The sequence below is a fragment of the Alligator mississippiensis genome, chromosome 3, assembly GCF_030867095.1.
Source record: "Alligator mississippiensis isolate rAllMis1 chromosome 3, rAllMis1, whole genome shotgun sequence".
In the NCBI taxonomy this organism is placed as follows: domain Eukaryota; kingdom Metazoa; phylum Chordata; order Crocodylia; family Alligatoridae; genus Alligator; species Alligator mississippiensis.
This window is the reverse complement of record NC_081826.1, coordinates 180,486,769-180,499,548: the sequence shown is the minus strand read 5'-3', so window position 1 is coordinate 180,499,548 and position 12,780 is coordinate 180,486,769. Positions and strand designations below refer to the sequence as shown.

The 12,780-nt window shown below is 37.4% G+C and overlaps 1 protein-coding gene across 9 annotated transcripts in view; it reads right to left on the bottom strand.

Annotated features, from left to right (window-relative positions):
• The window catches only part of BNC2 (basonuclin zinc finger protein 2), a 478,778-nt gene that overhangs the window by 339,223 nt on the left and 126,775 nt on the right, over positions 1–12,780 (bottom strand). For 2 of the 9 annotated variants that reach the window (XR_009460955.1, XM_019483676.2), the window contains exon 1: positions 176–859. The exons of 6 other annotated variants lie outside the window; for them this stretch is intronic. Coding sequence is in view for 2 of the 3 variants with exons in the window: in XM_019483676.2 (XP_019339221.1) it covers positions 176–241 (66 nt within the window). In the remaining variant the exon portion in view is untranslated. Of the gene's footprint in view, positions 1–175; positions 860–12,780 lie in introns of those variants that run through there. One more of the 9 variants, XM_019483664.2, reaches the window with a different exon arrangement.

The following is a 12,780-nucleotide window of genomic DNA, read 5'->3' as shown; positions in this document are numbered from 1 at the left end:
TGAACATACATAAAGAAAAAACAATACTGATACCAAATTAACAGAGTTTAAAAGGAGCAGCCAATATTATTTGCCAAATTCTGTTTCCTACTTTACCCCTATGTGGAGGGAAAAATCACCACTACATGAACTACATAAACAATGTAACTTCAAAAATGTAAAACAAAATTCATACCATCTCATAAAAGCAGCCAGGGTAAAAAGCTATTCTTTCTAAACTTAAAAGGTAAGGAACATTCATCTTCTAATAAAATCTACAAATTTAGGAGGACAACTGTACCACTCTCTTGTTTTTCTTAACTCAAGAAAAACAATAAACCTTACTCTCTGAAACAACAAAAGAAACTGAAGAGAGCTTCAGTGGCAGCTTTGTGTCATTAGTGTGCAATGAGAAAAGATGAGAAAATGTACACTATGTTGACACAAATGTGCCTTCTTCCTTAGATCCTACATCTCCTGAAAGCTTTTCTGTTAAACTTTCCTCCAGTTCACCACCATTAAGTACAAAAAAATTCTCAAAAGCAGCAAATTCAATATCTGTGAAGAAACAAACAAGAACCCAAAGAACTGTTGCCTTAAAATATATTAAGTCCACCTGTGGTCAATAAAAATATTCTCCTTAGTGGGGGGAGAACCTATGAGTCAACTGTGCCAACAGTGGCTGTACCTTTACAGCTAGCTATTACCCACTTAAACTCCCTCTAAAATTTGCTAGCCTCTTGATTTCTGGAGTGGCACTCAGTGCCTCAGTCAAGCTGCCTGCTCAGCTTCTGACCTTCCCACTAATGGCTGTTATTTGTGGGAGGCTTAAGGACACTGTCAATAGCATGCTTCCTCCTCTCTTCTCCTCTCTGCATCTCTCTCTCCCTCTCTCTCTGCCTCTCCTCTCCCCCCTCACCCTCCTCCCCATTCTTTTTTCCTGTCCTGCAGTCCTCTCCACTCCCAGGGAAAAAAAGCGCGCACACGCACACAAAATCAACTGGCATGCAGCAGCAAGCACCTGCAGTAATAGACTCTTTTATTAAAACTGTTATTCTGCAAGACTTGAAATTCCCAGTGGACCGGGCCATGTCAAAGCCGATATAATTAACTAGAGGCTCAGCAACGGATCAATTACCAGACAAGCAAGTGATAGTGAAATCAATGAAAGATCATCAGCCACATTATCAGTGTTGCAACTCATTAGGGTAAAACTGAGAAATGTGCTCAAAGCGAGCCCAAGCAAGGTGGCATTACAAAACAAAGGGCTAATTTGGAGACCCTGCTGTGAACAATCTGTAACAGAATTAGCCTTTTTTCCCCCTAAACTGCACAGCTCTGTAACTAAATGTGACAGACTGAGAGAAGCAGTTTATTAAGACACCAACTCCAAGTTTATTTAGTTCATAAACTCTCTCCTAGAAAATCAATACAGTCTGTACAGGGTTATTAGGCTGACTAGCTAATACATCCAAATCTAGTCTTCCCAAGCAGCAATCCTGGCCAAAATGCTACCTGTTCTAGGTGAATTCTGAACTGTTTCAAAGCACAGTATTAAAGGAGGACTATCATTTAATTGTCATAAATGGGGTTGCCATGCCAAAAAAAAAAAAAAAAGAATGGGGAGGAGAGTGAAGGGGAAGAGGAGAGGCATAACAACACGATGAAGAGAAAAAATATTATTTTCTTTCTTTCTTGATAATAAATATGACACAGAAAGAAAACAAGTTTTTACCTAAAACCAGCTCAAGCCATCAAATCTACATTATTAGTTTTCAGTCACACCTTGTTTAAATATACTAATACCAACACACACAATTAAGAAAACAAATACTTAGTGCATTTGAAAAGGGATATGTGAAGTACTAACCCGTGAAGAGATAAAAGTAATTCTTCAGGAAAAATAAAATAGAAGTACATCTCCTTCAGCAACAGACTAAGCCTTGTCTAAGTCTATAACTATTTGCTGTGTGAAAGAAGAGACACAACTGACGTGACATTTAAAAAAATTATAATTGTGAAAATCCAAGCTAAGAACCCTACATTTTCTTTGAAATGTACTATCCTGCTCTTTGCTGATTTAATTCCTGTGCTGGCAGAAATATTTTGGGGATCATTTCAAGGAGCATGGACATGTCTTATTTTTTTCTCTCCACACTTGGCTACCTTGCTCTGAAAACAAAGTCTTTAAAAGCAGTGTTAAATGAATAATCCTAATTCATCAAGAGCTTTCTAGGTAGCCAGATGAACTGCATGCATCTCACCTTTGCATAGTATTTTGTATTGGAAGATAAAGAGAGTCAAAATTGCATTATATTTTTCAGATTATCTGAATGGACTGATGCTGAATGAAAGGGGTGGTTGCTGGACTTGGATATGTGTGTAAGTCAGTAACCAGTAAGGTTATTGTGAATAAAACATCTTGTAGCCCAAGAATTCAAAGAGCTTTGCAATCTACATGTGAATTAAAAACTTAAATTTAAATACATTTTTGTGGATTTATTTGAAATATAAAACTGTCCATTGCCTCTCTCTCCTAAAATTATAAGTGTCAAGATACCCAACACTACCAATTTAGCAAGACAAGATAACACATTAGCCACATATGCATTAAAAAAACCAAGATAAGCTAGATAATGCCTACAGGTAAACCTCATCACAAAACCATTACATAACATGGGCATCTCTTACTTGTTCCAAATTGTTTTATTATGAACATGTAAGTGTTAGTTTACACAAAGGATTAATAAAAATACGTAAAAATCATTAGATATGGAAAAATATTTTTTCTTTTTGCTCCAATTATTTTGTATTATTAAGTTGTTGAAACATGCAACAGTTACTATATTTAATATTCAATAATATGTAAAGTCTTTAAAGGAGCCTTTGTTCCAGGTCTATGCTTTAGATATTAATCAGGAAAATAACTATAGAGGAATTTTGTAAAAAATAATAAATCTACATGCATATAACTATGTACTGTGCATGTACATTCAATGAGGCCCAATTAGTTGGAAAGAATTTGCATTTCAGTTAGTATGAGCTAACAAGACTGTAGGGAGACAATGCAATTCTACTGGCAGGGCAAGAAAGAATGCTGTTTTTCTGTAAGCATTAATTCCCACAACTGATCATTTTAAAATGTTACTGATCTTTACAGTATTTGTTTTTCGAACATCTAGGAGTTCACTATAAATGTTTATATTAGCTATACATGCAGCAGTGTCCCATAGATCACTCCTGGGGAAAAGAGAAAGCAGTGGGCATGGATTTATTTATTTATAGTAGTGGTAAAGCTATTGTACAATAATTGTTAATCAGCACTTTAAAAGGAATGCTCCTTAATTGTGGTTTTGGTTCTAAAATTTGACCAGGAAAAATTGAAAAATAAGGGGGGAGTAACTTACATGTTACAACTTACATATGCATATATTTCTGAAATCAGTAGTACATACACACGTGTGTATTCTAGCACTTGATCTCATTATCGAAATACATAATTTTGTAATATGATCTGTACACTTGATTGACCTACTCTATAGTACCTGTAAATCCCAAAGTTCAGTTTGCTGCAGATGTTAACAGATTCTGTAATCTGTAATGACAGTAAACTGGCCTTTGCTCTTCCCTTATTCACTATTCATTTTCAAGGCTTGGTTAAGTATATAGCTGGGTTAAAGATCAGTGGTTTTTCATGTGACACACTCTGGTATTCATCTGATGGCTTGTCAGGACAAAACTGTCCCTGTTCTTGCCAAAATAATAAAAATGAAATGGTCCTCCACATCGCATGACAGACAATCAGCCCTTCTTTGTGTTGGAACAACCAAACTTATATAATTAAAATGTTTTATAGAAAAGTTATAACAGAGTAGTTGACTTTGCTCCAATAAAACTGGTACATAACCATAAATGACAGAGAAATTAATCTTCTCTCATTCATTAAAATAACATGAGAACAGTCTTTTACCAGTTGTACTCGTATGTGACTCAAGGATAAAACTGAAGTTGTGCATGTATGTCATAGGGGAGTTAATACTTTCAAAATATGCAAAGCCAATATGATGGTCACAGTCACAAGGAATGATGTAAGAAGCTTGCTCTACAACATCTGTTAGATTGTATGAAATGTTAACAGATGCCTTAAATGAAAAAAGGAAGAATTAATAAAGGAAACCTTTTCTGGACAGATAATCAGGTCACATTTCCATATTCTAAGAAAGAGACATTGGCACTATCATAGTTCCTCTGAAAACTGCCATCCTTACCTTGTAAAACATGTTCTACATGAGTTTTAATAGGTCACAAACTTCTGACTCAAAAAACAAAATGCATACTAGTTGATTAGGTCATCCTCCAACAATAAGACTGCATCCTTCTTAGACCATCCTATGCTACAAATGTTTTGTTGAATCCTTCTCCTTCTCAGCTTTATCTACAGTGTTGTGCATTTAGGAATATATTTTTTTCATTTTGATGTGTATTACTGCCATTGATTCTAAAAGGAGCATACATATGGTAGGAGCACCAGTAAATATTTCAGAATTATACTATAGGCAGACAAGGTTCCTTGGGTGAATTATACTGTGGCTTTGTTGTATTTAAAAAAAGAAAGAAAATCTTTCTCAGGCCAAAATTTTTGGCAGAATTTGGGACAATAGTAGGGCACTGGAATTTTCTACCAATTCAGATTCTTCAAAATCAATAACATTGCTACCCAGAAAGACCCGTTACAAACAGGAACAGGTGTGTTTGTTGGTGGAGAGCTGTGTGTTTCAGATTTGAGTAATGGACCTGGGGGCAATTATGAAAGCTTACCTTTACATGGCACAAATTATACTGTTTATCAACCCAGGGTGATGAGAGACATATGGTTTTATAAAACAGTAACATGAGTTTATGTTGCCTGAAATTCCACTTCTTTAAGGGAAAAGACATCCTGTATTTCTTGAGCAACTATGTACTGGAAGGTGATTATGATGTGTGCCAAAATGACTAAGTCTACAGTCCAGCATCAAAAAAGCCCCCCATCGAATGGACAAAAACAGAGCCATTACTATGTCTGCATGGAATATACAGACATAGAATTAGACAAATTTTAGGAAGGATGAAACACAAGTAGCCTGATATATTCTTGCAAGCATCCATAATCTAGTACTAAAACACAGCAATTAATTATACCCAGATAATTTGCTAAATAACCACTTCCTATAAAATTAGATCACATAGACTAGCTTGAGTTTTAACGAACACTACCCACCAAATGCAAGCAAAATGCTAAACAGAACTTTTAAAAAAGCTGACAAGCACAACATTTTACCTGCCAAGCAAAAACTTGATGCCATTATATATGTAAATATTGCTACTGTTTTGCTGGTAAGCAGTACATGAAAACTGGCATCATTTCAGCACATGGGACACATTTTTCTCTGGCCTCCATTTCATGTGTACATTGGCTACTTTGTTTATAAACAGGCAATTGCCCCTTTATTCTTTATTTCTTTGTAGCTATATACAAAAAGGGCTACTGTAGTAGCTTCCAAAATCAATAGATTAAGAATTGATTCATGGGCTACTTTAGTCAATGCAGAGACTCCATTGGCTTCAAAAGGCTCTGACTTACGTCCTCTAAATCTAATGGGAAAATGACCATATTGTGCCCTGTAATATTAGCCTTTTTCTGTCCACTAATGGTATGGACAAATATACATTTTGCAGAGGCTTTAAAAGGGGTAGAGGTAGCAGCAGTTATGCTATAACTTTTGTTACTCGTGCAAGAGCCTGTAGCAGGGTTAAAGTTGGAGTGGCTTTGGCCCATTTGTATAACTACAGGTTCATGCATATGCAACACTCAAGAGCATAACAGTGGTTGCATGCTCCTAAGCAACAGCTCCCCCTCCCCTCTGAAACTACTACAAATGTCTGTTTGTCCATACCCTCAGGATGCCACTACTGAAATAACTGTGCACCTCAGACCATCGCTTAAAGGGGACCCAAAAGGATTTTAAAATCTCCAAAAGAAACAAAAAAGCATACCTATAAAAATAAAATGCATTTACCTTTTTAAAAAAGAAATCTGAAAACTAATTGTTCTTTTCTGTAGGGCTTGAGTTAAGGATTCAGTAGCAACAGTTGCGGGTTCACTGCAATACCAGGTAAGATCATAAACTATTAAAGCAGCAATTCTGTCTATGTAGATAACTGAAAGAAGGAATTCACGTACTCTGATTTAATAAGGCAAATGCATTTGTCCATCTTTAAGTCCACACACTTATATATATAGATATATGTATGTGTGTGTGCGCGCATATGCGTGTGTGCAAAAGCACTCATCTGTGAATGGCGTGCGTGGAGGGGAGGTTAACCCCTGTCTTAAAACATGTTTTTACCTTTTTTTGCTTTGTTATACATTTAAACTATATATCACTGATGTCTTGATTTTAAAACCTTGGAATTCAGAACTATGTGTTTAATTCCAGTTTAGTAGAAGATTTTACTATTAAGACAATCACTCGTGGGCACTGAATTTTATTATACACATCCCTTAACTAACTTGCCTCTATAAACATGCAACTTCTTTGGTTCCTCCAAAGATTCTATAGGGTTCAATTCCAGGTTATGCTTATGATCTAATTATTTGATAATATGCTGAATTGTGCCCAATCCATAAATTATTTGATATCTGAAAAGGCCTGTTACAATTAAATAATTAACTGAAATCTACGCAGCTTACAGCATATTTACATTTTAAATGGCTGAAAAGGCACTTCATTTACAAATAGGAGGCTGAAGTGAGAGCTCTATTTCCTAATTAGCAACTTATTCGCAACACACAGAGCTGCCTGAGCTGCCCAGTGTCCTAGCAGCTCTCTGGACAATTAGCAAAAGCTGCATTAGCAGGAACACAGCAGTCTCTGTCTCACTTCTTTCTAGAGAATGGGAATGATGAGTTCCATCACCTGGCCAGCAGTAGCAGCAGCCACAAAGTCACCTCAGGGACTTGGACAAAGAGATTCATCTGCAGCCTTGGCAGCTACTAAAACATGCCTTAGTAACAGTCATACTACCACACATTGGCACGAAGTCCTTTTAGTAAGGGCTGTTGTCTAAGTGACCTGTCACAGAGCTTCATAAAACAGCATTAATACCATGGGCCAAAAGGAGATTGATCTTTGAGCTTCGTGGTCTCCTGTTGTCAACAGTGCATTATAAAACCAATACTAAATACTTTATAAACAGGTCTCCCTACAGTGTATTAGAAGATCAGTGCATATTTCATTCCCTATAGTTAGGTAGCCACATATCCATCAGACAATTAAATAATTTATAAGATACTCAGAAGTACAATAAGAGTCAATAAACTTTTTAATACTTATCCTATTTTTAAGACAGACCTGAAGCAAAGGACTAGCATACCTGCTGAGGACAAAGAATTGGAAAAACTGAATTTACTTAGCGCCTTTTTACCTGCCATATCACTCTTTCTCTCAAACAAATCTCCTGCTTTCCACTCAAAGTGGTTCTCCCTCATTTAAAAAATCTTCCATAAAGTATAAGATAAGCATTACCCAATTAATATAACATTAAAAAAGGCCTAAGTGACTTCTATGTCAAAAGGAAAATTGTCTTTTAGTCACTTACTGAAGGGGGCGGGGGGGATCTGGCCTGATTTCAGAAGTGCAGAATGCCCATAACTCCCACTGAAGACAATGAGATCTGACAATTCTTAGCGCCTTTGAAAAATGTTAATTAATTTCCCATTCTGCACAACTCTTATACTGTGCTGCCACTGCAACACATCAAGACACAGCAAGCATACATAAACATTCATGGCTCAGTAAGTATACATAAACCCTCATGGCACATTTTTAACTGGTCCTAGATATTTGCCCATTCTTAATCTCAATGATGAGAGAGCCATTAATAGTTACTTTAAACCTAAGATAGTATGAGACAAAGCAAGTCTATCACTTTTTTTGTTTATCAGCAAAATACAGTTTAAATCAGAACATAAGAACTGCCATTTACTGGGTCAGACTGTAGGTCCATTCACCCAGTCTCTTGTGCACACAGTGGCAGAGAGAGGATGAGGAAGGGGCAACGAACAGGGTGACCAGGGTGTTTTTCACTGTTCCTCCCTCACTCACAACCTCTAGCACTTAGTATCTAGGAAGTTCCAAGTCAGAGGCTGTACCGCTAATACTCATGCTCAATAGCTATTATGCACCTTTCCTCCAAGAATTTGTCCTTTTTTAATCTGGCTAAACTGTCAGCTTCCACAACATCTTGTGGCAGTGAGTTCCACACTTTAATTACCTGCTGTGTGAAAAAGAACTTTTGTTCATTTTAAACTTACTACCCTATGAATTTCACTTTGTGATCTCTAGTTCCTGTAAATGTGAGACACAGTGGTTGTGTCTACACATGCCTCCCATGGCGCAGTTATTATTGTGCCGTCATTTAGTAATTGCCTTAGGAGGTAGTAAATGATGGTGCAGTAACAGCCATTACTGCTCTGTCCCATGGCACACTGTTATTTTTAGCAGCTATGTCACTGTAGCAACATGCTATAGTGAGGTAGCTTGTCGCTATGGCAACATAGCACCAGCATCACGGTTTGTGCCCACTGACACTATGTCACCATAGCTCATCATTATGGCGACCTAGCATCTTGTGTAGATGCACCCAGGAAATAATAAGTCCCAAGATACTAACTCTCATAATCTTTGCAACTTGCATTTAAAATTTTCTATGCCTCATTGGAAATTATCAAAACCCTGATTTTGAGAATAGATGCCCTTGGATTTTTTTCTAACTTGTTCTAAAACAGATGCTTTTTTTTAGCTGGGAGTAGTTTCCAAGCCACCACAGGCGTGGACTTGTGTGGAATTGTGGGGGCCATGGTTTCACAGACTAGCCACATTAATACGGGATAGCAAGCATCTGGAACCCACAGCTGTGTGCATTCCAGCCCCAAAGCACCCACAAAATCTATTCCAAACCCCCTGTTCCCAAGCCACATCTGAACCACACTGGTTTTCTTCAGGAGCCAGAGTTGATATATACTCCTGAAACTGAAGCTGCTGGGTTCTCTCCATTCACACAATTAAAGAGGAATAGGGAGTGTTGAGCAGTAGGCAGGAAGTCTTCTTTAAAGGAAAACACAATAGGCAAAACCTTCAACCTTCCTGTAGCCAATATACATTTAATAAAAAGGACTTGAATAGCATAAGTGGCCACTAAAAGAACCATTTGTGGGAAGAGCAGGCTTCCTTTTGTACAGTGACTGGTAAATTTCTTTAGAGCTGCCTCTCAAGAAGGCCCTCGCAAGCCTAGTCTTATGGGATGTGCCAGGATTGGGGTCATAGCAGACAATGCTATGGATGTTTCAGGCAAGAATGTGGCTCCTGAGGAGTCTGCTCTTTCTTTCCAGCCCTAATGTCTATGAAAAATATGCTCTGAGTTTTGAAGCTACCAGTATGGCTATGAGAGGGTATAAGGAGCCTCTCCAACTTCTGGAACAGAGCAAGTTCCAGATGGCACAATGGTGGACTTAAAACACTTTTTCCTATCTTCCTCCTAGGCTGTTAAACCCTTTGCTGCATCACTTGGATGGTAGGAAATGTAATAAAGTTTACCCTAAGAAGGGACTGACACTTCCTTCAAAGATCAGGTATCCTCTTTGGCCTAATCCTTAGGATTTAGCCCACCTCTGACACATCCACCTTCCTGCCATAAGGGTGGATTGCAAGTACCATAAATTTAACTCAGGCAGCAAAGATCTAAGATTGCACATTCTCTATAAAGGCTAATAGGGTCAACAAGCTATATCCTTTATCTCTCACTCCTATGCATCTCTGATGAATGAGCCCTTTCATCATTTCATCTGTTCAGGAAGCTAACAAGATGTTGCAACCAAATAGCACTTGCCATGTTACTACCCGAGATTAAACTCATTTTCTTACTCCTTTAACCATAAAACCAGGCTTCTAGAATGCTTTAAGGAAGATGAAAACCTTCCAGAGATCTGATCAATTTGGTCTTTAAGAAACAAATTCTTCCCAGTCCCAACTCCAGTGATCTCATAAAACCCACAGCATCCTGTAAGCAAGGCTGTTCAGCTATGGGGATGTGGCAAGACTTCTCCTGGAGGCCTGAAAGAGCCTTAAATACAAGGGAATTTCTGTAAGTCAAATCGGTTCATCCAACCAATAAGAGCTGATTAATGTTCTCCCCCCACAAGTAACGTTCACTTTATAAAGTCTGCAGTACAAAGATGACACCGGACAGGGGAAAGGCTCTGGTATGGTTGAATGTGAGTACTTTCTATGCCCTCCCTTCAAGGTCCCCACAGTTGACCATTATCCAAATTTCAACACTCCATTAAGTTTGGTGTGGGTTCAACATCAAAACAGCCACCTATTTCCAATCCACCAGCATGTTTGGTTTAACCAATTTGATACATGCAATGAGAGTGGGATGAGTACAGAGGCAACAGTTAAAAAACAGGTTACTATCAGGTTTTGTTTGTTTTAATTTATTTTAGATTATCCCTCTTCAGGTTCTCCCATTGGACACTAGTAAAATTAGATGACAGTCAATCACAAAATAATGGTGGTGATGCCAATAAACTTCCATGAAGATGCTGTAATAAGGAAAAGGGTTAGTATTTTGTACTATTGTACTCCAGCATTGTTGACCCAAAGCTTAAAAACACTAATCTAACTGCTGAATACGTACTGTATGTCCACTAAGTGACACAGTATTCTCTCCTGCTGCCACTATGGCACAAAAGAATGCTTCAGTGAGTTTTATATCTAGCTCATCAAATCCTATATGGCGTGAAAGCAAACCACATTCCACTATTTTATTAGTATAAGCTAAAGCAAAGATTTGAAACCTATTGCATGTACTATAGTCTCTGTTGCTCTGAGACCGGTCTTAGCAACAAAAGTCTTAGCCTCTTAAAGGTGACCTGCAAGGGAAAAAACATTTCTTTTTTGCTTCTTTATGAGGCAGATATTAATAGCAGATTTTTGAAGACCATCTAAGTAATACAGTGAATAACTTTCTGTATTTTTGCTAAAGGACTCCTTAAAGGAATGAGCAAAGCTTCATCCACACCCTCAAGTGAAGGAGCAAAGTTATAGAATCTTTCACAGAGACAGCGCTTTACCTAAGTGTTTGTCAAGTATGTGAGTAAAATGTGGTAGGCATTAACAAAAACAGCCCAAGTTTTCTTTCTTTTGCCAGTCACATTCAAAAGGAAGGTGTACAGTAAGCTTCAGTGTAGATGTCTGTCATATAATTTCCCCCTTTTATACCTCATTCCAGCCCTAGCCCCCCTCCTACCCATCAATAGCAAAAACAGAAAAAGAAATAATCCAGGAATAGGATCCTACATTTTTCAGATGAATATAACTTGATTTCATGTTAGCTATGTATTTTACTAGCTTGTGATCTCCAGTAATTTCAGGAAAGTAACCTGAATCCCTGCCCTTCACTGAAAAGTGCTGTGCTTCTGTTCTTGTCCCTACTCTCTTAGCTTTATTTTTAAGGCCACAGAAAGCTGAGCTTCACAAAAAGTATTGATGACATTTTTTCAGGTTCCTAAAGAGTTGAATTTACTGTAGATTTAAGGTTCAATTTATTTTTCAATATGCAAGAATGTATCAATGCTTATCTAGCAAATTCAAATCTTGCACTTTTACACACATGTACAACAGCTGATTTTCACAAGTATAGGAAGCAAGTGATGAGACTGAACCAAACCCACATCTTGCATCACCAGGTTTTTGGCTAAATAGTTGCTCTTGTAATTATGTCTTTATTCACATACTTACTTTGGTATAAAATCTATGGAAGAAACCAAAATGATTTCTATTCTTCTTAAAAAGAGATTTTGTTTACAAAGGACTGAAAATTTGTTTCATTATTCTTAGTTGTTGCAACAGAATGTTATTTTTATTTGCAAAAAGACAACATCTAAAAGTCTGACTCATCTAAAAGAGCTCAGGCTTCATTGTGTGCCTCTCTACAAACAGGAGAGAGAAGCCAAGTCCAAAGGGCTTTAAAATCTAAGTAAATGAAAGAGCAAAAGAGATGGAAAAAGGAAAGATTTTTATTGGTGTGCAATGGATATATATAGGAGGTTAAGGCTGGAATTTTCATGACCTCACACCCTACTTGATACCATATTCTCAAAAGAACTCACTGTGGTGCTGGCTAAGCATTTTTTTTTTTTAAATCTGGCCCTGATGTAGATAGATAAATGAAGTCAGTCTGTTTAAATGAAGCTGGCCCAATTCAAAGCCTATGCAGGAAGTCCAGTGCAGAACAATGTACCCAAATTTCCTAAGTCCCAAGCTCCTGTTTTAATCAACAATCTTCGTTTCAGCCAAATGAGTCCACAAGACTAATGCTCAGCAGACAATAGTTTAGGAGAGAAGCTGTTACTGATGCTTCTGAAGCTTCAATGTAAAGTTGTTAGGTAAATTTCACAAGAAAAAATATTTTGGAAAACAAGTACTTTAAAAAGGTAAATGAAAATATTCATGATTTGTTCCAGTTTCTGACCAGCTCTAATGCTAAGTTTACTCCGTCTCTCATAACTTAGTATGTGTATATCTCAAATTTACTATCACAAAACATAGAAAACAATTAGAACCACACATAAATTGCTGCTGGTTTCTCTTCTTGACATCAAATGCAACTTGATCACTCCAACACAAGTGCATGATTTAGTTCTTGTTTTTCAGAGGACAAAGTGAAGAGTAGCAGTTTTACAGCTGCATATTTTGT